Genomic DNA, 25,745 nt, shown 5'->3' on the forward strand with positions numbered 1-25,745 from the left:
TCAGCAGAAAAATGGACACACAAAAACATAATTTATTTTTCAAAAATGCTTTATTATGTAAAACTGAAACAAACAAACAAAGAAAGTAGACATATTTGATATCATTGCGTCCGTAACAACCTGCTCTATAAAAATCGCTCATGATCTACCCTGTCAGATGAATCTTGTAAAAAAAAAAAACTGTGCGAAAACAGCCATTTTTCAGTTACCTTCCCTCACAAAAAACGTAATATAGAGCAATCAAAAATCATATGTACCCCAAAATAGTACCAATAAATCCCCCACATTATCCCCTAGTTTCCAAAATAGGGTCACTTTTTGGGAGTTTCTACTGTATGATTGCATCAGGGGGGCTTTAAATGGGACATGGCATCTAAAACCAGTCCAGCAAAATCTGCCTTCCAAAAACCATACAACGTTCCTTTCCTTCTGCGCCCTGCCGTGCGCCCTTACATCAGTTTACGACCACATGTGGGGTGTTTCTGTAAACCGCAGAATCAGGGTAATAAATATTGAGTTTTGTTTGGCTGTTAACCCTCAATGTGTTAAAGAAAAAAAAATGTAATAAAATGGAAAATCTGCCAAAAAAAGTGAAATTTAGAAATTTCATCTCCATTTTCCTTTAATTCTTGTGGAACACATAAAGAATTAACAAAGTTTGTAAAATTAGTTTTGAGTAACTACAATGGGGTCATTTATGGGGGGTTTCCACTATGTAAGCTGCACAAAGTGACTTCAGACCTGTACTGGTCCTTAAAAAGTGGGTTTTGGAAATTTTCTTAAAAATTTTAAGAATTGCTTCTAAACTTCTAACGTCCTAAAAAAATAAAATGACATTTCCAAAATGATGCCAACATAAAGTAGACATATGGGAAATGTTAAGTAATAAATATTTTATTAGGTATGACTTTCTGTTTTAGAAGCAGAGAAATTGAAATTTAGAAAATGGTGAATTTTTTAAATTTGTGGTACATTTTTGATTTTTTTATAAATAAAGGTGAAATATATAGACTCAAATTTATGACTATCATGAAGTACAATATGTCACGAGAAAACAATCTCAGAATGGCTTGAATAAGTAAAAGTGTTGCAAAGCAATTACCACATAAAGTGACGCATGTCAGATTTGTAAATTTTGACCTGGACACTGGGGCATCAATGACCCTTTGTCATGAAAGAGTTAAGGACCCAGGGCGCACCAGTACGTCCTAACTTTAAGCAGACATTGCGGCGCAGCGGGGGTTAATAGGAACAGGATGTCCGCTGAAATCATTCAGTGGGCATCCTGTCACAACGCCGGGGGGGGGTCATGTTACCCCCCGTATCGGCGATCGCCGCAAACCGCAGGTCAATTTAGACCTGCGGTTTGTGGCTTTTACCTGCGGTTGCGGCGACTGTGCGGCAGTGCCATCGGGTCCCCATGCAGCTGTAGGGGGGACCTGATGGCATGGAAGGCAGCGCGATGTCTAAGGAAGGCATCGCGCTGCCTTCTGGTGAAGAGCCTGTGAGATCCAGCTCCCTGGATCTCACAGGCCAGAAGCTGTATGAGTAATACACACAGTATTACTCATACAGGCAATACATTCCAGTACAGAAGTATTGGAATGCATTGTAAAGGATTAGACCCCCAAAAGTTCAAGTCCCAAAGTAGGACAAAAAATAAAGTGAAAAAAAGTTTGCCCCCAAAAAAATTGTTTCAAGTAAAAATAAACAAAAACGCAATTTTCCCCAAATAAAGTTAAAAAAATAGGTATCGCCACGTCTGTATCGACCGGCTCTATAAACATATCCCATGACCTAACCCCTCAGATGAACACCGTAAAAAATAAAAAATAAAAACTGTGCTAAATAAACAATTTTTTTGTCACCTTACATAACAAAAAAGTGTAATAGCAAGCGATCAAAAAGTCATATGCACCCCCAAATAGTGCCAATCAAACCATAATCTCATCCTGCAAAAAATGAGACCCTACCTAAGATAATCGCCCAAAAACTGAGAAAACTATGGCTCTCAGATTATGGAGATACTAAAACACGATTTCTTTTTGTTTCAAAAATGATATTATTGTGTAAAACTTACATAAATAAAAGAAAAGTATACATATTAGGAACCGCCGCATCCGTGACAACCTGGTCTATAAAAATACCACATGATCTAATCTGTCAGATGAATGTTGTAAATAACAAAAAATAAAAACGGTGCCAAAACAGATATTTCTTATTATCTTGCCCCACAAAAAGTGTAATATAGAGAAACCAAAAATCATATGTACCCTAAACTAGTACCAAAAATACTGCCACCCTATCCTGTAGTTTCTAAAATGGGGCCCCTTTTTTGGAGTTTCTACACTAGGGGTGCATCAGGGGGGCTTCAAATGGGACATGGTGTAAAAAAAAAACAGTCCAGCAAAATCTGCCTTCCAAAAACCGTATGGCATTCCTTTCCTTCTGCGCCCTGCCGTGTGCCCGTACAGCGGTTTACGACCACATATGGGGTGTTTCTGTAAACTACAGAATCAGGGCCATATATATTGAGTTTGATTTGGCTGTTAACCCTTGCTTTGTAACAGGAAAAAAAATATTAAAATGGAAAATCTGCCAAAAAAGTGAAATTTAGAAATTGTATCTCTATTTTCCATTAATTCTTGTGGAACACCTTAAGGGTTAACAAAATTTGTAAAATCATTTTCGAATACCTTGAGTGGTGTAGTTTATAGAATGGGGTCATTTTTGGGTGGTTTCTATTATGTAAGCCTCGCAAAGTGACTTCAGACCTGAACTGGTCCCTAAAAATTGGGTTTTTGGAAATTTCTGAAAAATTTCAAGATTTGCTTCTAAACTTCTAAGCCTTGTAACATCCCCAAAAAATAAAATATAATTCCCAAAAATAATCCAAACATGTAGTAGACATATGGGGAATGTAAAGTAATAACTATTTTGGGAGGTATTACTATGTATTATAGAAGTAGAGAAATTTAAACTTGGAAATTTGCAATTTTTTAAAATTTTTGGTAGATTTTGTATTTCTTTATAAATAAAAATGATTTTTTTTTTTACTTCATTTTACCAGTGTCATGAAGTACAATATTTGATGAAAAAACAATCTCAGAATGGCCTGGATAAGTCAAAGCGTTTTAAAGTTATGACCACTTAAAGTGACACTGGTCAGATTTGCAAAAAATGGCCAAGTCCGTAAGGTGAAATAGGGCAGAGTCCTTAAGGGGTTAATTCCTTGAATCAGGCTAATGCATATATATTACATGTAGTAATGAGAACTAAAATGAATGAAGGGAATGATAAAATTTATAATGGAGAGGGTTAGAGGACTATTAGTAATTATGAGCCCAACAAATAAGGGGAAAATTCAATATAAGTGTCCAAAGAGAATACGAACACTTTAATAAGCGAAATCAATGAATTGATATATTGGATTCTTCATGATCCAATAGTAAGCTACCAATATGGTCAGGGTATAAAAACCAAAAGGAAATGTCACTGGACTAGAGGGGGAGTTTAAAGGAAATAACTGAAGGAGAGCTGTTCATTGATGCCCTCTGGACACATTGTGCCTCTCTTTGTAAGATCTTTTTATTCCAGTCACCTTTACAGGGAGAGGGATTGATAACTTCAATTACCTGGAATCTAAGATCTTTTGAGTTTCCCTTATGGTATTGTAGAACATGGTTGGCTATTGAGGTATCTCTTTTGTGTTTCATATCCACCAGATGGTCTCCAATCCTTCTCCTCAGTTCGCGTTTCGTTTTTTCCTGCTGTTAAAGGGGAATATTAATCACCAATATTATGCGCATATTGATAATTAATATTCATAAATAGGAGGAACCGTCTATTGATGACTCCACCTATTTATACCTTTATATAACATATAAATATAGATACCTCTGTTACCTATACACTACACTGAACTAGCTGCATGCGCCTTACTGACTACCACTAGTAATCACACGTTACACAATAGGTATAAATGACACAGTATTTATTAATAATACACTAGTAATACAATGCCAATAATATACTACCTCCATTGCGGCGATACTTTACAACAATAAAGGTATTATTATGATTATAACTATATATATCTATAACAAGGGGATAGATATATATTGTTATAACCGCGCACTACAATATAAATACACACACTAATACAATATACTAACACGGTTCTAACTACACTACACAGCACAATCCCAAATTCCACCCCACATACTATCTATTCATTGCAATAATACATTCATACACACAAATATCAGTAACCCACCCGCCTGACTAATCACTGTCCCTACGGGGTTACAAGAGGGTTAAACACAACAATGGCTCTGCAGGGGTTAATACCTGCAGGCCATGAAATACAGGGTTATTTAGATTGTTTGCAGAGCAGAGGCATGCTCTACAGCACAGCAGGGTAGGGGTAAATGGCAAGGGTAACAGGGAAATCAAGGGACTCAGGGGTGTAAGGGTTAACTACTCAGGGGTGTAAGGGTTAACTCACAGGGCCTGGCAGGGAAGGGTTAATCAGGGGAGGTGGTGCCAACTGCAAGGGTTAACCAGGGGATCAGGGGTTAACCAGGGGATCAGGGGTTATGGGGTAGGCAAGGGCACCAGGGTACTCAGGGGTGTCAAGGGTTAATTAGGGGCAAGGGTAAGGGAATCAGGGGCACAGAAGGGGTTAAGGCACAACAGGCAGGGACGAGGGTGAGATGCCAGGGGTGTAGGAGTTAATCAGGGGAGGTGGTGTTCTACTTAGCCATCTCTCGGTTCTCCTCTGGAGCAGATCGACTGCTCGGTCTTCCCCTCCTCTGGTCTGGTGAAGAATGCAGAGCAGCTAGTGTGGACTGCCTGCATTCCTCTCTATGCTCTCTCTCTCAGGGGGAGGTCGGGGTTATTTCTTCAGAGCGCAGCACATCGCTCCCTGCGCTCTCCTGTATGGAGTGGTCCCGTTCTGAGCACCGGATCTGCTCATCTTCGGGGGGGGGGGGGGGTGCCAAACTGTCTGAGCGCAGTGCTGCTGGGTATTTAAACCCTGCAGCACTCGCGCCCGTTTTACCGCCCTGTACCAGCCCGCGCTCCCAGGCAGGGGGATCCTTTGATCCTCCCGCCTGTGGAGATATCGCACATCTCTGGTGCTGTAATTACAGCGCCGGAGGTGAGCGGCACACAGGGGCATGGGAACTCTTTTCCCATGTCCCTGTTAGGCATACCATCTCCAGCGCTGCCGGAGATGGTGACAAAGGGCAGAGGATCTTTTTGATCCTCTGTCCTTTGTAGAGGCCGACGCTGGACATAATTGTCCAACTGTCGGTCTCCTCCACCCACCCAGCAGGTGCATATGAGCGGGATTCCGGCCATATATGCCCATAGATGCTTGGGGCACATCTATAAGCATATATGAACGGACATTATTCACATAGGGGCAGGAATAAGCCCTCCTATATAACTGTATAGGGGTACATATATATCCACAGATGTCTGGGCCACATCTATAGATACATATGTGCCCATACCCCTGAAACCCCCCCCCTATAACATGTCCTACATACATAGAGATGCATGCGGCCAAGGGGCACACATACATCCTCATGTATGCAACGCATCCCACCTGGACGGGCCCAGAAAAAGGGCCCATATATATATATGCATATATGTCAGGGCATATATACATATATATACTTAAATATGACACTTCCCTCAACACCTGCATAATTGGGAGGACAGCTACATGTGATTAGATAGACTACCCCTGATGTCTTGCAATTGGAGTAGTCCCACATTTTATATATCTTTTTTGTTGTAACACTTTTGAAAGGCTTAGGCCTCATGCACACGACATGAGGCCTTGATTTTTGGAGGATCCACGGACATGGAAAAAAAAGGCGTTTTGGTGTCCGCCTGGCCGTGCGGAGCCAAAAACATCCGTCCTGAATTACAATGCAAGTCAATGGGGATGGATCCGTTTGACGTTGACACAATATGGTGCAATTGCAAACGGATCCGTCCCCATTGACTTTCAATGTAAAGTCAGGAGTCCCTTTTATACCATCGGATCGGAGTTTTCTCCAATCCGATGGTATATTTTAACTTGAAGCGTCCCCATCACCATGGGAACACCTCTATGTTAGAATATACCATCAGATTTGAGTTACATCGTGAAAACTCATATCCGACAGTATATTCTAACACAGAGGCGTTCCCATGGTGATGGGGGCGCTTCTAGTTAGAATATACTACAAACTGTGTACATGACTGCCCCCTGCTGCCTGGCAGCACCCGATCTCTTACAGGGGGCTATGATGCACGCAATTAACCCCTCAGGTGCCGCACCTGAAGGGGTTAATTGTGCGTATCATATCCCCCTGTAAGAGATCAGGTGCTGCCAGGCAGCAGGGGGCAGACCCCCCTCCCTCCCCAGTTTGAATATCATTGGTGGCCAGTGCGGGCCCCCCCCTCTATTGTATTATCATTAGTGGCACAGTGTACTGGCCCCCCCTCCCTCTATTGTATTTAACTCATTGGTGGCACAGTGTGCGGCCCCCCCGGCTTCTAGTTAGAATATACTACAAACTGTGTACATGACTGCCCCCTGCTGCCTGGCAGCACCCGATCTCTTACAGGGGGCTATGATGCACGCAATTAACCCCTCAGGTGCCGCACCTGAAGGGGTTAATTGTGCGTATCATATCCCCCTGTAAGAGATCAGGTGCTGCCAGGCAGCAGGGGGCAGACCCCCCTCCCTCCCCAGTTTGAATATCATTGGTGGCCAGTGCGGGCCCCCCCCTCTATTGTATTATCATTAGTGGCACAGTGTACGGCCCCCCCTCCCTCTATTGTATTTAACTCATTGGTGGCACAGTGTGCGGCCCCCCCGGCCCCCCTCCCTCCCTCTATTGTATTTAACTCATTGGTGGCACAGTGTGCGGCCCCCCCCCGGCCCCCCTCCCTCCCTCTATTGTATTTAACTCATTGGTGGCACAGTGTGCGCCCCCCCCAGCCCCCCCTCCCTCTATTGTATTTAACTCATTGGCGGCACAGTGTGCGGCCTCCCCCCCGATCATTGGTGGCAGCGGAGAGTTCCGATCAGAGTCCCAGTTTAATCGCTGGGGCTCCGATCGGTAACCATGGCAACCAGGACGCTACTGCAGTCCTGGTTGCCATGGTTACTTAGCAATATTAGAAGCATCATACTTACCTGCTGGCTGCTGCGATGTCTGTGACCGGCCGGGAGCTCCTCCTACTGGTAAGTGACAGGTCTGTGTGGCACATTGCTTAATGATCTGTCACTTACCAGTAGGAGGAGCTCCCGGCCGGTCACAGACAGCACAGCAGCCAGCAGGTAAGTATGATGCTTCTCCGCTGCCACCAATGATCGGGGGGGGAGGCCGAGTTAAATACAATAGAGGGAGGGAGGGGGCCGGGGGGGGCGCACACTGTGCCACCAATGAGTTAAATACAATAGAGGGAGGGAGGGCGCCCGGGGGGGCCGCACACTGTGCCACCAATGAGTTAAATACAATATAGGGAGGGGGGGGCCGTACACTGTGCCACCAATAAGTTAAATACAATAGAGGGAGGGAGGGGGGGCCGGGGGGGACGCACACTGTGCCACCAATGAGTTAAATACAATATAGGGAGGGAGGGGGGCCGGGGGGGCCGCACTGTGCCACCAATGAGTTAAATACAGTAGAGGGAGGGAGGGGGGCCGCACTGGCCACCAGTGATATAAATACAATAGAGGGAGGGAGGGGGGCCGCACTGGCCACCAATGAAATTGAAACTGGGGAGGGAGGGGGGTCTGCCCCCTGCTGCCTGGCAGCCCCGGATCTCTTACAGGGGGCTATGATACGCACAATTAACCCCGTCAGGTGCGGCACCTGAGGGGTTAATTGTACGGATCACAGCCCCCTGTAAGAGACCGGGTGCTGCCAGGCAGCAGGGGGCAGTCATGTACACAGTTTGTAGTATATTCTAACTAGAAGCGTCCCCATCACTATGGGAACGCCTCTGTGTTAGAACTATACTGTCTGATCTGAGTTTTCACGAAGTGAAAACTCAGCTCTGAAAAAGCTTTTATGCAGACGGATCTTCGGATCCGTCTGTATGAAAGTAACCTACGGCCACGGATCACGGACACGGATGCCAATCTTGTGTGCATCCGTGTTTTTTCACGGACCTATTGACTTGAATGGGTCCGTGAACCGTTGTCCGTCAAAAAAATAGGACAGGTAATTTTTTGGGACGGACAGGATACACGGATCATGGATGCGGCTGCAAAATGGTGCATTTTCCGATTTTTCCACTGACCCATTGAAAGTCAATGGGTCAGCGAAAAAAAAAGGAAAATGGCACAACGGCCACGGATGCACACAACGGTCGTGTGCATGAGGCCTTAGACACATTAATAAAGGGGCATGCTATGCAGCCTCCACATTTAAAGGTCCCCAACGGTTTTCAGTCAAGCCATGTTCCAGTGGGTTTGGGTTTTGTATACATGCAATGGACTAGACAGTCCTTAAAGGGATTCTGTCACCAGTTTTTGACCCCCACATTCAAAAATATGGTTATGTGCATGGAGCTCTTGTGATTCCAAATGTGGTCTTATAAGCTAAATCTGTAGGCTCATTTAGTGTAAAAAACGTTTTATCTAACCTGTCATTCATCTCACTAAGGTGCCCAGGGGGATGCTCGTGTCTTCCAGATGCCGCCCGCACCCGCCGCCGTTCGTGCCCAGCTCCTCCTTTGCTGTCATCAGCGCCGCCTCAGAATCCTTTGCTACTCCTCCGGCTCTCCCTCACTCCCCCCTCCTTCTTCTCTAACATCCTGCGCGTGCGCACAGGCCTGTGTCTGATGCGCCCGTGCGGACTTCTCCATTCGGCTTCATTGAGCGAAGTGCGCATGCGCCGGCACTTCCCTCAACTTCCCGATAACCTGAAGGCTGGCGCCAGTGTTCAGGTCATCGGGAGGTCGAGCGAAGTGCTGGCGCATGCGCACTTCGCTCAATGAAGCCGAACGGAGAAGTCCGCACGTGCGCATCAGGCACAGGCCTGTGCGCACGCGCGGGATGTTAGAGAAGAAGGAGGGGGGAGTGAGGGAGAGCCGGAGGAGTAGCAAAGGATTCTGAGGCGGCGCTGATGACAGCAAAGGAGGAGCTGGGCACGAACGGCGGCGGGTGCGGGCGGCATCTGGAAGACATGAGCATCCCCCTGGGCACCTTAGTGAGATGAATGACAGGTTAGATGAAACGTTTTTTACACTAAATGAGCCTACAGATTTAGCTTATAAGACCACATTAGGAATCACAAGAGCTCCATGCACATAACCATATTTTTGAATGTGGGGGTCAAAAACTGGTGACAGAATCCCTTTAATAGATCTCCCTCTATGAAAAGTAACTAATGGATAAGGGGTAAGAATGCCTATCAGATCTTGGTCTGTCCGAAGGATATCCCAATGTTTTCTAAGAATTTCAAAAATTCTTTCATGCACATTATGAAATGTCCCTATGATAGTAATGGGATTTTTTGGCTTAGCTACTCTTTGGGGTTTAGGAATTTCCCTCCTATATAGTGCCATAGAATGTTTAAAGGCTTCCTTTAAAGTTGACCATAGACCGTTGACCGTAGACCCAGGCAGGTGTGATAGATTATGTATCAACCAAAATTCCCCTGCCTTCTTCTTAGGGACTATGCCCAACAGTGACACCCTCAAGTGGGGTAAACGTAGTTTACTAAACTTACCAGCCATCCGACCCAACTCTGTCTCCTTCAAAACTTCTCCTTCACCAGACTGACATTATAGTGAACTGAACGTAAATTGTCACACAAATTCAATACTTTACAATGCTCATGTGGATTATAAAAAAAAAGTCTCTAACAAGGATAGCTCCCTGTTTCCTGGGATAGGACCACTGCTGTAGCATGCTGCCATTTATGAGTGTTCTTTCCAACACTGGTTTAGCCAGGCTTGGGAGACCGTTTTGGCCAGCGAAACATATGAGCAGATGAGTGCTAACATGCTCTCCCACATGAGTGGAGCATTCATGTCTAAACTAAAACAAAATAGGTAGTGGTCTTTATTATACAATCAGCATGACCCTGTGGGCTTCTGCACCATGGCTCTGGGTATAAATAGCCTCAGACGTGCTATTTCTCCCTGAGAGGGCTGCTGGGCTGAAATAAGTTCAATCCACGTCAGCGGTCTTGTATGCTCATTCTACGGATGGGCACAATGCCAACTGGTGCATGAATTCTATGTCATAGTGACACCAAGCTGGACCTAAATTCAGCTTGTGGGTGCTGTAAATTGTCTCCATGTAGAACAAAAGCTCAGGACCATTACTCTTATTATTCTGCATACTAATGCATACTCATGAAGGCATTTGTCTAAAAAAGGGGAGAACTGTGAAAGAAATATTTGTACTTGGTATTTTTATATTATTGTCAAATGTATTTATATGCAGTGCTGTCAGACACTTCCTGTGAATTTAGTATCCAGTCATATGAAATGTTGGAATAAAGACAAATGCAAGTAATATTTAAAGGTTATGTATTTTTTTTATTATTATTATTATTAGTATTATTATTTATTACATTGTACTCATTTTGAGCTAAAAATATATATTTTTAAATTTGGTCTTTATTAACATTTTTAGCCCCTTTCTCTGTATTAGATTCTCTAGTGGCATACTCCGTGTATTTACTGTGGTCCATCAGGCAGCTCATCTGACAGCTCCTTATCTCTCATCTCTAACCGTATAAACATTCATCTCAGACCTTAAAAACATTCATCATAGCTCTATTCTTATCTTACTCATAAGAAAGTAGCTTAAATAAGTATTTATGACTAGTGTTGAGCGTAAATATTCGAATTACGAATATTTATCTTGAATATTGCAACTTCGAGAAATCGCGAATATTTCGAATATAGTGCTATATATTCGCTATATCGAATATTCGTCATTTATTAACATCTGAAAACATTATTCCTTCCTGCTTCTTGCTTGTGTGCCAATGAGTCATTGGCCAACAAGCAACTTAAGCAGGGAGGAATCATGACTTTAGATGAGAAAAATGACGAATATTCAAAAAAAAACTAATATATAGCACTATATCGAATATATTTGTTTTTTAGAATATTCGTCTTTTTTTATTTCAATCTGTACAGTTGTTCCACTTCGGCATACTCCTCCCCGACAAGCGTCCCCGTCACCATGGAATATAGAATATACAATCGGATCTGAGTTTTCACTATCTCAGTAAGATCGTTAAAACTCAGATCTGATGGTATATTCTAACCCCCGGGCATTCCCATGGTGACGGGGACGTTTGCCTGGGGGTTAGAATATACCATCGGATCTGAGTTTTCACAATCTCAGTGAGATCATGAAAACTTATATCCGATGGTATATTCTAACCCCCAGGCATTCCCATGGTGATAGAGACGCTTGTCGGGGAGGAGTATGCCGAAGTGGAACAACTGTATAGATTGAAAAAATATATATATAATATTGTAAAAAAACTAATATATTCGATATAGTGCTATATATTCTTTTTTTAGAATATTCATAATCTAAAACAAGAATATATAACAATATAGCGAATATTCGAAAAAACTAATGTAGAGAAATTTAGCTAATATAGTGCTATAATCTTCTTTGTCTAATAGTTGTAATTTTTTTCTTATCTGAAGTTCAGATTGGAAAAAAATTACAACTATTAAAAAAAATGATTATAGCACTATATTAGCTAAATTGCTTTATATTATTTTTTTTGAATATTCTCTATATTGCTATATATTCTTGTTTTAGAATATTACGAATATTCAGAAAAACTAATATAGCACTAAATTAGCTATATTGCTCTATATATTAGTTTTTTAGAATATTCGTGACTTCAGATGGAAAAAAATGCCGAATATTCTAAAAAACTAATATATAGCACTAAGTTCTATAGTGCTATTTATTCGTTTTTGACCCACGCCTGTATTAATCGCGTAATATTCGCATATAACGCGATCATTACATTGGTGATTTTTTTTTTTTATTATAACGAATATTCGAATATGACCCCTGCGGCTCATCATTATTTATGACTTTTTAGTAATTTAGAGATAAGGTGTATTAGGTGATTGCCACAAAGTAAAAGTGAAAGTATGATTCACACAGCTAGACAGTTGACCCTTTGTGACAGAACGTCTGAATATTTTTAATAACTACCAATTAAAAAAACGAATTTTAGACCAAAATGAGTAAAATACAATCATAAATAATTGTCCCCAATAGTGTACAAAGCCTTTGATTGCATATGCGTGCAATGGGTAGTATCTCTCTAAATCCATAACACATTGTAGTTGCCTACTAGTTGTATGAGAAATGTAAAGTGCAAAGCCTGGGGAAAAAATATATATAACTTCCATCATACATACAGTATAGGATGTAAACAAGCAACAATAGAAATAGAAGTGACTATATGTAAAGAAATTTTTACTTGCTGTCACATACTTATAAGCATAATTCAATTTTCCTTTATTAATTATTTACAGGCTCCTTTGTTTTATCCATTCCTTGCGCAATGTACCAAAAACTGAGTACTGGGTACTGGTACGGACCACAGACCTACTGCATAGAAGCCTTTCCAACCACTGCACATCAAAAAGCATTCATCTTATATACATTTTTAGCAGTATACCTCTTGCCACTGCTAACGATTAGTGTATGCTATGCTTTCATGCTGAAAAGGATAAGCAGACCTGTTGTGGAGCCCATTGACAATAACTATCAGGTAACATAAGAAAATATGGACAATGAAAAAGCGTATATTGATGCTAATCAGTCACATGTATAGCAGATTCAGCTTAATTTCACACAAGTTACCATACACCGTTATTATGTATAATATATTCACTTATATTGCTCAGAATATATATCACACTTACATTAGCAATGTGTGAAGGCACCAACTGAATTAAAGGGAACCTGTCACCAGGATTTTGGGTATAGAGCTGAGGACATGGGTTGCTAGATCGCCGCTAGATCATCCGCAATACCCAGTCCCCATAGCTCTGTGTGCTTTTATTGTGTAAAAAAAACCGATTTGCTACATATGCAAATTAACATAAAAGAGTCATATCTTACTTGTGTGACCAGAGAAGAGTCATATTTTCAAGCTCTGACTCATCTCAGGTTAATTTGCATATGTATCAAATCGTTTTTTTTTACACAATAAAAGCACACAGAGCTATGGGGACTGGGTATTGCGGATGTGCTAGCGGCCATCTAGCAACCCATGTCCTCAGCTCTATACCCCAAATCCAGGTGACAGGTTCCCTTTAAAAATATAATTTATGTATTAATAATAAAAGAACGACATCTATAAAAAAAATAATACAGTGTATGTTGCAACAGATTATTCATGGCACTGCTGCAAAAGGAGAATTCTCTTACGCTATAGTGTGCTGAAGCTACCAATTCAAAGATGTCCTGTGGCTCCTCACATTTTCATGATATATTTGTGACTAAAGTACCTCACACTACAGAGATGCTGATTGCTGAGTAAACACTGGGATTGAGTCTTAAGATGTGCCCCCCTATGTGCTAGATAGTTTTAGATGTATCTGAATGCAGGAAAACTATGGTAGAAAGCAAAGAGCACATACTGTAGCAAAATAAGCAGCAAATCCACTGCAAAATCTGCATGTGTTAAAGCAGATGCTGTTGAATATTTGGCATGGATTTCACCCTATGCTTTGCACAATAAAAAGAGAACAAATCCACAGTGTTTATGCAACAGAATGGACATGCTGCATATGTGAATTTAAATGAATGGTTGTGCATAGTCATGCTCAGGCAGAGGCTCCCATCTTAATGATTAACCTCTTTAAATTATATGAACCCATCTGAGATTAGACTCATATTAGACTTATATTCTCAAATTAACTTTGATCTACCAACAAGATTGATCAGTTTCCTTCTATATTTTACAAACATCCTCAAACCTAATATGAGCAGTGTCTTATTTAGAATATGACCAAATTGTTTGCAATCAGATAAATCCTAGAAAAGATGATGATCTTCCTTTAAAGATGACCAAAGTTTATAAAAATTTGATTCAGCTTATTTATCAAACTTCAACAAGAAATTTGATTTGTAACTAATTGATTCATCATGAATCACTATAAATCAGGTATACCCGTACGTCACAGTGTCTGAGGGAAAGTATAGAGCATGCTGCTTCTGTGAGCCTGCTCCGTACCCAGCTTATCATACAGCAGACACTCGGCCACAATAATGGGGAATGGCAATCCCGCCGAACCCCGTCATTTAGCCCCTCAGATGCCGCCATCAACACTGGTCGCGGTGTCTGTGAGGTACAGTGAAATCTTGTGGCTCCGATCAGTCACCATGGCAGCCTGGACGCTTTCGAAGCTTCCCATGGCTGCCATGGTAACCTCCCTGTTGTGCTGTGCACGAGGCACAGCATAGCAAGGAGCGCATCAAAATGCTATTCACCCTAATAGATCTCTAGAATAGGACAAGGGATCACAAGATCCCAAGTTCTAGCCCCCCTAAGGGGGTTAAAAGTTGTTACTGCAATAGTAAAAAAATATATATTGAAAGTTTAAATCACACCCTTTTCCCAATTTTATATAAAAAATTAAACAAAATAAAACATATTAGGTATCACTTCATCCCAAAAAGTCAGAACTATAAAAAATTTCCTGTGCGCTGATCGCCGTAATGAAAAAAAAATATTAAAAAGACATGAGTCACCGTTTTTTTATCACCTTTTCCCTCCCAAAAAGTCATTGTAAGTACCACAAAAACGGTACCAATAAAGTCTAAATCTCATCCCATAAAAACAAGTCCTCATATAGCTCTGTAGAATGAAATATAAAAAAGTTATGGCTGTCAGAAAATGGAGACACAAAGAAAATTTTTTTTATTTATTTTGGTATCGCCGTATTCGTATTGACCCGCAGATTAAGGAGTCTATGTCATTTTAGCGCACAGGGAACGCCGTGATGTAAAAACCCTAAAAACCTTAGCAGAATAGTATTTTTCAATTTATCCCTATAAAGAATATTTTTTTTCCCACTTTCCAATAACAGAAATGGTAAATTGAATGGTGCCCTTAAATAGAATCCAAAAAAATAAGCCTTCATATGGCTATATGCATGGATGATTTAAAAAGTTATGGCTATTGATACGTTAGGAGGAAAAAATAAAAATGCAAAACCAAAAATGATGCCTGTACTATATGCTCTGGGTTTGTTCAGTCAAATAGAAAACTACTGGAAGAACAGAAATGATTTTTTAACGCTGTAGACATGAATAAAAAAATAAAAAAAAGAATGATTTCCATATTCCATGTGTGAAATGTAAAACTATGCAAATATATACTATGAACCGGATGGTATTTCACTTTAAAAATGTATTAGGGTTAAAACCAGATGGTCCGAACATGGTGGATGGATCAACCATGGCCACAGAATTATTTCTATAAAGGACAGGAGCCTGAAAACTAGTAGCTGCACTATAATATGTTAGCCAAACAGGAGCTGTTGCCAGTATGGGGTTTGGCTGGTTAGGTGCATGGCACAATATGCAAATTATTGCTGTGGCCTGCAATCTCCTGAAAATGCCTCTTTTGTATAAGAATTACATAAAGGGGCCTCTAGTTGACCACTATATACATTTTACCTAATAATTAAAGTTATACTTCGCTTTAACCCTTGCATCCTGAAACTACATATGAAGAGTACCTTGTGGAGCAGCAAGTGACCGGCAATTGGATCCAACGAACTGATAAAAGAGGAGAGAAAAACGGTCATGGGGCATTCTCTAAGTGACAGAAGAAAAGCTTCCTCCTCTCCCACCCTAAGACTCCACTTACAGGTTGAAGACCCTTCTTTTGCCATTTGCTTTCCTCTTTTTCCACGTAATCTAATATCGATGATATGTCATCTAGAAAATCCAGCTCCTCTCTTTGCATTTTGCTGACTTTTCTCTGACATGGACCTGCTTCCAACAGCTTCCTTCTGCTGATGCTGATGAGCCCTGACTACTGGAGAGGGGGTGCCAGTGGGAGATGCAAAGGTTGCTGCATCAGGCTTTAACACTATGGTGACATGGTTTTCCCATGCTACTTTATGGTGACGCTTCATGTGTTGACGCAGGACCATCGTGCCAACAATAGCACTCTGATTGGCCCTTACCTTCTGCCCACACATCCTGCCTATTGTCACAATAACGTCCCAGAGCAACTTGGTGAAAAATTCCCACACTGCCGAGTATGGAATTTTCCCACCACCAATGCGTGATGCCTGTCGCTGCTTTTATGAACCCGGGCACTGCTAGTGTGTACCTCCCAGGTAGCCTCCTGAGTAGCAGACTGTGTACCCATCCTGCATTTGGCTGCACATCTCCCACTGCTTCCACCCTGGTGACTCATGGGCATGCCTCCACCCTTGCCCTTTGATGATGACAGTGCCAATCTTTACCTGGGGCCCATATGCGATCATCTACATCATCATCTACATGTGTTTGGTTGTCATTTGTGTCACCCTCACCTGTCTTTTGAGCATGTCACTGACATCTCACAACATGTCTGCAGCAGACCTCTCCTCCAAGTCTTGGCTGGCCTGTAACTACTGACTGTCCTCACAAAGCTCATCCTCGCTGAAAAGCGGAGCAGAGCCAGCGGCTATCATTACTTGGCTAGCAGAGGGAATGGCAAAAGCAAGAGGCAGGTTCAGGACAGGTGAGGGCACAGAGAAGAAAATGCCAGGTCTAAAATCACTGGTGCAGGGACGGGACGGAAGGCCCGTATGATTTACCCTGTTCTATGCCTGGTATAGGAGTAAAAAAAATGGTATAAATGTAAGACAGCTAGTAAGCTATCTTACATTTGAACCGGTGAAGGATCCGCCGAAGTTATGAACAGGATGGTGCATCTAAACCACCTGTGTTAATAAATGTGCCCCTCAATATTTACAGTGTTGATCATTCTTTTTGCAATTCGTCCTTGCATGCATGATATAAGCTTGCAATCCTGAAAGTTTATCATAATTTCTGTGTTTTTATTTCTCCACTAACTTTTCAAGCATTGGAAACAGATTCTCAATGGGATTAAGATCTGGGGATTTTCCTGGCCATGGACCTAGAATTTCAATGTGTTTTTCCACTGAGCCATTTAGTTATCACTTTTACCTTGTGGCATGGTTGAGCAAAGCATTCAAAGCTGAATTCAGTCCGAAGTTTAGGAAAAGTTTGAATCGCAAGGAATCGGAATTTCCTTATGTTTCGTGGTAACGAATCAGTTTTTTTCCTAAAATGGTGGCTGCACTTGTTACAGTAAGTGCGAGAGCACCCACAATGCGATGCAACCAGCCAATCCTTAGATAGCCAGCCCTATAAAACACTCATCCCGTGCGGTCTCCACCTTTGTCCTGTGAGCTAAGCATAGGGAGAAATGTGGCAAGCGCTCATGCACTGGGGAAAGTGTTGCTAAAAATGATTAATAGAAGAATATTGGAGAGGGAGAGTGCAGGGAGACTTATTCTGCATCAGTTTTAGTTATTTATTCCTACATTTAATTATTTCGAAATCAGCTCTAAACTGGCTAGAATATACCAATAAGATGGAAGCCTTTATTATTCCAGTGCCAGCGTGCCAACCAATACCATCTAGTCTGCACCCCTCAGGTGGGCCAGGTATTAATGATGACCATCCTAATCTTTTGCTGGCTCTACTTCTTCCAAATCATCCTTCCAAGTCCATGTCCTAGAAAAGTCAACAAGATGTGGAGTTGCTGGATGTTGCTTATGACATATTCTCATTGATATTATCTCATATTGAAAATGAGGAAAAATAGATGGCAGGAGAGAGCTGGCGTTGGAGAAGTGGGTATACCAGAGCTGATTAATATTCAGTGTTTACTGTCAAATAACCTGCAGGAGATTGCAGGCAAGAACAGCAATAATATGCATATTGTGCCCCCACCTAACCAGCCAAACTCAATACCAGCAACAACCCCTGTTTAAAGGTGCCGCACAGCCATTGACAATGAAGTGCGGTCTTCATTATTAAATAAAAGGCAGCTGCAGGCTAATTGGCCGCGCAGTCCTTCATCGCAGAATGGCCGCTCCATGTGGCCTTACCATAAAGCAGACTGGCCTGAGCATACCCGATTTATAAGGATTTATGTCTAATTAATTTAGAACGAATCTACACTGAACAAAAATATAAACACAACACTTTTGGTTTTGCTCCCATTTTGCATGAGCTGAACTCAAAGATCTGAAACATTTTCTACATACACAAAAGTCCCATTACTCTCAAATATTGTTCACAAATCTGTCTAAATCTGTGTTATTATTATTATTTATTATTAAAGAGCCAGGTATATATACATAATACAGACAATTGCAATAATCATAAACAAGAAAAGTTACAAACTGGTACAGAAGGAGAGAGGGCCCTGCCCGTGAGGGCTTACAATCTACATGGTATGGGAGAAGGACACGGTAGGTGTGGGTGAAGTTGGTCATGGCGGTATAGAGGCAGCAGGGTCACTGGTTGTAGGCTTGTCTGAAGAGGTGGGTTTTCATGTTTCTTTTGAAGGATTCCACTGTAATTGAGAGTCTGATATGCTGGGGTATTGAGTTCCAGAGTAATGGGGATGCACGGTAGAAATCTTGGAGTCGATTGTGGGAAGAGGTGATAAGAGGAGAGGAGAGAAGGAGGTCTTGTGCGTGTGGGGATGTATCGAGAAAGTAGCTCAGAGATGTAGGGAGGGGACAGGTTATGGATGGCCTTGTATGTATTTGTTAGTACTTTGAAGTGAATTCGCTGGGCAATGGGGAGCCAGTAAAGGGATTGGCAGAGGGGAGAGGCAGAGGAGTAATAGGGTAAGAGGTGGATTAGTTGGGCAGCAGAGTTGAGGATAGATTGGAGGGGTGCGAGAGTGCTAGATGGAAGGCCACAGAGGAGAGTGTTGCAGTAGTCTAGGCAGGAGATGATGAGGGCATGTACAAGCATTTTTGCAGATTTAAAGTTAAGGAAAGCACGGATGCGGGAAATGTTTTTAAGTTGGAGGCGGCAGGTGGTGGAAAGGGCTTGGATGTGTGCTCGGAAGGAAAGGGCAGAATCCATGGTCACTCCAAGGCAGCAGACTTGGTTGACCGGGGAGAGTGTGCAGCCATCGATCGTGATAGATAGGTCTGTTGGGGGGGTTGAGCAAGATGGAGGAAAGATTATGTATTCTGTTTTATCCATGTTAAGTTTTAGAAAGCGAAAGGCGAAGAAGGATGATATAGAAGATAGACATTGTGGGATTCTTGATAGTATGGTGGTGATGTCTGGACCAGAGAGGTAGATTTGTGTGTCGTCAGTGTTAGTGAGTACTTCTCCTTTGCCGAGACAATCCATCCCACCTCATAGATATGGCATATCAAGGTGCTAATTAGACAGCATGAATATTGCACAGGTGTGCCTTAGACTCCCCACAATAAAAGGCCACTCTGAAATGTGCAGTTTGATCACACAGCACAATGCCACAGATGTCGCAACATTTGAGGGAGCGTGCAATTGGCATGCTGACTGCAGGAATGTCTACCAGAGCTGTTTCCCGTGCAATTACTGTTAATTTCTCTACTATAAGTCATCTCCAAAGGCGTTTCAGAGAATTTGGCAGTACATCCAACCGGCCTCACAACCGCAGACCTCGTGTAACCACACCAGCCCAGGACTTCCACATCCAGCATGTTCACCTCCATGAACATCTGAGACCAGCCACCCGGACAGCTGCAGCAACAATCGGTTTGCATAACCAAAGAATTTCTGCAAAAACTGTCAGAAACCATCTCAGGGAAGCTCATCTGCATGCTCGTCGTGCTTATCGGGGTCTGGACCTGACTGCAGTTCATCATCATAACCGACTTGAGTGGGCAAATGCTTACATTTGATGGCATCTGGCTCGTTGGAGAGGTGTTCTGTTCACGGATGAGTCCCGTTTTTCACTGTTCAGGGCAGATGGCAGACAGCATGTGTGACGTCATGTGGGTGAGCGGTTTGCTGACGTCAAAGTTGTGGATCGAGTGGCCATGATGGCAGTGGGGTTATGGTATGGGCAGGTGTATGTTATGGACACAGGTGCATTTTATTGATGGCATTTTGAATGCACAGAGATCCTGAGGTCCATTGTTGTGCCATTCATCCACGACCATCACCTCATATTGCAGCATGATAATGCACTGCCCCATATTGCAAGGATCTGTACACAATTCCTGGGAGCTGAAAACATCCCAGTTCTTGCAGGGCCAGCATATTCACCGGATATGTCACCCATTGAGCATTTTTGGGATGCTCTGGATCGGAGTATACAACAGCGTGTTCCAGTACCTGCCAATATTCTGCAACTTCGTGCAGCAATTGAAGAGGAGTGGACCAACATTCCACAGGCCACAATCAACAACCTGATCAACTCTATGTGACAGAGATGTGTTGCACTGCGTGAGGAAAATGGTGGCCACACCAGATACTGACTGGTTCCCCCCCCCCCCCCCCCCCAGAAAGGCAAAACTGTGCACATTTTCAGAGTGGCCTTTTATTGTGGGCAGTCTAAGGCACACCTGTACAATATTCATGTTGTCTAATCAGCACCTTGATATGCCACACCTGTGAGGTGGGATGGATAATCTCTGCAAAGGAGAAGTGCTCACTAACACAGATTTAGACAGATTTGTGAACAATATTTGAGAGTAATAGGTCTTTTGTGTATGTAGAAAATGTTTCAGATCTTTGAGTTCAGCTCATGCAAAATGGGAGCAAAACCGAAAGTGTTGTGTTTATATTTTTGTTCAGTGTCATTTGTTGGCTAACTTCGGCAAAGTTGCCGAATCGAGTTTTTCATAACTTCACTCCTCTCTAATGGTGCTTCATCATGCTGGATAAAGAATTGTTCATCACCAAAATTGCACCTGGGTTGTTGGAAGAAGTTGCTGTTTGAGCATTTGTTAATAACATTCTTTGTGAATGGCAGTGCTCTTAGGCAAAATTGAGTCCACTCCCTTGGATGAGAAGCAACCCCACACATTTGGTCTCAGGATGCTTTACTGTTGGCATGACACAGGGCATGGTAATGCTTACATTTTTTCCAGATGTCCCAAACAGTCTGAAGGGGAGAAAATAACTTAACCCCAGTCCTCTGCAGTCCAATCCCAGTACTTACTGCAGAATGTCAATGTGTCATTGATGGTTTTCTTGGAGAAAAACTGCTTTTTGCTGCTCTTCTTGGCACCAGGCCATCTTTCAAAAGCCTTCGCCTCATTCTACCCATGGTAACACTCAATCACTTTCAGCAAAATAAGTCATTTTCAAGATTTAGTTTTAATTAAACTTTTGGATGCCACATGAACTCAAACTATACAGAACATTTTATTACTGTCTATCTATAGCTTAGCACATCATGTCTCCCCAGATCCTCTAGACAGCAATTTTCTGTTATGATGTTCATTTTTACAATTACGCCTTCTGTGACTTTGACCTCATCATACTAATTATATAAGCTGATGCTGGGGATACTCTCAAGCAATAACTCGCAGATCCCACCTGAGTTGTTTTCTACGCGCCACAGTGGAGGGGGCGCCATAATGGTCTGGGGTGCTTTTTCCTTCAGTGGAACAATGGAGCTTCAGGAAGTGTAGGGGCGTCAAACGAACGCTGGCTATGTCCAGATGTTGCAGAGAGCATTCCTCATGACTGAGGGCCCTCGTCTGTGTGGTAACGACTGGGTTTTTCAACAGGACAAAGCTACAGTACACAATGCCTGCAGGACAAGGGACTACTTCCAGGAGAATAACATCACTCTTTTGGCCCATCCTGCGTGTTCCCCTGATCTAAATCCAATTGAGAACCTTTGGGGATGGATGGCAAGGGAAGTTAATCCGTCTGTTAGATCAGTGGGTGACATATGCACATTTTTGGTGTGAGGTACATCTGCACTGCATACGTGACAGGAAAACTAATGTGGTTAATCTGTCTGTTAGTTCGGTGGGTGACCTCAAATAAGGGACGTGGCCCTGGTCGTAGTGCTGCTGGTGTTGGTGGAGATCCTGTTGCAGGGAGAAGACATGGTCGATCTGTGCCAGCTGCACACCCAAATGAAACACCTTCCTCAGGTGCACGTAGACGACAGGACGTTCAACGTCATCTTGTAGGCCCAAATACCAGTGTACGAATGGTGAGGCCAGAACAAGTAGAGACGGTAGTAGATTGGATGGCTGACAGTGTTTCCAGTTCCTTCACATTGTCTCCCACCTAGTCCCCTGCTGAAAGCGCAGAGTTGGCACCTGCAGCCCATGGGTATTTGTCTTTCAGCTCCCTTGCAAATCAGCCAAGCAGTCTGAGCCCCAAGTCATGCAGCAGTCTGCTATGCTTTTTGATGACTCCACCTAGTCCTGCCCCAGAAGTGGAAGAGATGCACTGATGTTCAACCACTTATGTTTCAGTAAGTGGACATGGGAGGACCACCGCAGCACGTCTCTGATGATGATGATGATGATGACAAAACACAGGTACCAACTGCTGAGGCTTTCTGCAGTGTGCAGACCGGCATGGAGGTGTCATGCCCTGCTCAGACGGTGTGCGGAGGTCTGTCAGATTGGCAGCACGTGTCTAACCTTTTGTTTGTTTTGGAATCATGCTGGATCCGTCTTCCTTCAGGTGCTCTGGGTGGGGTCATTGGCTTAAATTGCCTTCAATCCCAGGGGGCCGTGCAGGTTATAGATTTCAGTCTGGCCTTGGATTCAAGGAAGGAAGGATTGTCTGTTCCAGCTCAGATAAGTTTGATTTCTGTTTGTGTTGTTTGTGGTCTAGGCTATTTGTGTGTCTTCTGCCCCTTCTCCCCTTTCACCATCTCAGGGATTCTAGGGTGTTTGCAGTCCAGGCACGAGGACACTTCATTCCTACCATCAAGGTCTGAATGTGGGCTTAGTAGCATAGGGAGAGAAGTCAGGGATGTGTTAGGAGGTGACCTGTCCCAAGCATCTAGCCTAGACACTTGTGTATTTGGTTGTCTGTGTATCTGAGTTCCTGTCCGCCGTGACAGGAGGGCAGGGGTGAAGAGTGGTTGGAAGATGATGTGGAGGATGATGAGGTCCTAGACCCCACATTGAATCAAGGTCATGCGAGTGACATGTGCAGTTCATAGGAAGAGGTGGTGGTCACACAGAGCCTGCCACACAGCAAAAGAGGGAGCAGCGTGCAAAAGCAGAGTGGCCGCCCAGGGACTGAACACACCAAAGCCAGCTATAAGGAGTTTCCTGGCGTGGCAGTTCTTCAGACAATGTGCTGACGACAAGACGCAAGTGGTTTTTAAGCTGTGCAATCAGAGCTCGAAGTGCCTAAATGTTCTAAACCTGAGCACCACCTGCATGACCAGGCATCTAGATGACAAAAAACACGAGCTGCAGTGAAGTACACAACTAAAAAACCACTAAAGAACTCAGGGTTCTCCTGCTCCCTCTTCTGCTGCAGTCTCGGCCTCTTACTCCCTCTCTGGAGTGACAGTGGCACCTGCCACCCCACAAACAGAGGATGTGGCAGCAACACCACCATCTCCACCACCATCACCAAGCATCTCCACACTGTCCTATGGAAGCGTTTAGCTGTTCATCCCCAAAACAATTGAGAGAAAGAGGAAGTACCCCCCTACCCACCCGCGATCCCTGGCCCTGAATGCCAGCATTTCAAAATACTTGGCCTTTGAAATGCTGTCATTTTGTCTGGTGGAGACAGAGACTTGTAAAAACCTTATTGCGGTGGCTGTCCCACAGTACGTGGTTCCCAGCCACCACTACTTTTCAAGGCGAGCCATCCCTGCCTTGCACAACCAAGTGGCAGACAAAGTGAATGCGAATTGTGGCAAGGTCCACATAACCACTGATACGTGGACCTGTAAGCACAGGCAGGGACGTTATATCTCTCTAACTGCACGATGGGTAAATGCAGTGGCTGCTGGGTCATAGTAGTAAGTCCTAACACCACTGAGGATTGCAGGACGTTTCTCGTTGCCTCCTCCTCCTACTCTGCTTCCTCCTCTACTGCCTCCTCATCTGGTCAGCAAAACACCAGCACCACTAATTTCAGCACAGTCAGGGGGAAACGACAGCAGGCATTTTTGATACTCATCTGTTTGGGGGGGAAAAAACCATACCGCGCAGGAGCTGTGGGCGGGCATGGAATAACAGACTGATGAGTGGTTGGTGCCACTGAGCATGAAGCCCGGCCTGGTGGTGTGCAATAACGGGCGGAATCTTGTAGCAGCTTTGGGCCTAGCCGGTTTGATGCACATCCCTTGCCTGGTGCATGCGCTGAATTTGGTGGTGCAGAGGTTCCTGAAAAATTAACCTGATATGTCAGGGCTGCTGCAGAATGTGTGGGCCATCTGTGCGTGCTTTTGGCTTTCTCACCCTGCTGCTGCTCACCTGTCTGCGCTTCAGTGAAACTTCAGCCTTCCCACTCACTGCCTCATATTCGACGTACCCACAAGGTACACATGCTGGAGAGACTGTGCGAGCAGCAGCAGGCGATAGTGGAGTTTCAGCTGCAGCACGCACGGGTGAGTCGCTCTGCAGAACAGCACCACTTTACCACCAAGTGGGCTTCCATGCGGGACGTGTGTGCCATGTTGCGCTGTTTCGAGTACTCCACCAACCGGGACAGTGCAGATGACGACACTCACTGCTACTATCCTACTTCTATGTCTCCTTCAAAAACTGCTTTGGGTGATGATGGAAGAGGATGTGACACAGGAGGAAGAGGAGGAGGAAGAGGGATCATTTCCATGGTTATCAGGCCAGCCATTCACAAGTGGCTTGGAGGGTGGGTTCCTGCACCAACAGAGGCCAGTTACACAACTGTCCAGCTAGGGCACAGTTCTGGAGGATTAGGAGGAGGATGATGATGAGGAACCATGTTCACAGCAGGGCGGCACCCAAAGCAGCTCATGGGCATCACTGGAGCGTGGTTGGGGGGATACAGAGGACACAGACGATACACCTCCCACAGAGGACAGCTTGTTGTTGCCTCTGGGCAGCCTGGCACACATGAGCAACAACATGCTGCAGTGCCTGCGCAACAATCGCCAAGTTGCTCACATTCTAACCAGTGCTGATTACTGGGTGGCCACCCTGCTGGATCCCCGCTACAAGGACAATGTGCTGTCCTTAATTCCATCACTGGAGCGTGATCGGAAGATGCGTGAGTACAAGCGCACGCTGGTAGATGTGCTGCTGATGGCTTTCCCACCTGACAGTGGGGCTCAGTGGAAGCACAAGGCAAAAGAGGACGAGGAAGAAATTGCCAATGCAGCTGGGGCACTGCCAGCACCTCAGAAGGGAGGGTTAGCATGGTCGAAATGTGGAAAAACTTTGTCAGCACGCTACAACAACCAGCAGCACCAGCTGATACAGAACATCTTAGCAGGAGGCAGAATTTCAACAACATGATGGAACAGTACCTGTGCACACGCCTACATGTACTGACTGATGGTCTGCCCTATTCAAATTCTGAGTCTCCAAATTAGGCACATGGCCTGAGCTTGCCCTTTACGCGTTGAAGGTGCTGGCCTGCCCTGCGGGCAGTGTATTGTCTGATCGTGTGTTTAGCACGGCAGGGGGGATGGTGATCACAGACAAGTGCAGCCGCCTGTCCAAAGCCAACGTGGACACGCTCACGT

General features: G+C 43.8%; 1 protein-coding gene across 1 annotated transcript in view; it reads left to right on the top strand.

Moving 5' to 3' along the window:
- Positions 1-25,745, top strand: part of LOC122927958 (G-protein coupled receptor 54-like) — a 298,952-nt gene that overhangs the window by 271,199 nt on the left and 2,008 nt on the right. Inside the window, exon 4 of the mRNA XM_044280328.1 lies at positions 12,550-12,788. Within this exon, the coding sequence (XP_044136263.1) occupies positions 12,550-12,788 (239 nt within the window). The remainder of the gene's footprint in view (positions 1-12,549; positions 12,789-25,745) is intronic.

Source organism: Bufo gargarizans, chromosome 1 (genome assembly GCF_014858855.1).
Source record: "Bufo gargarizans isolate SCDJY-AF-19 chromosome 1, ASM1485885v1, whole genome shotgun sequence".
Classification (NCBI taxonomy): domain Eukaryota; kingdom Metazoa; phylum Chordata; class Amphibia; order Anura; family Bufonidae; genus Bufo; species Bufo gargarizans.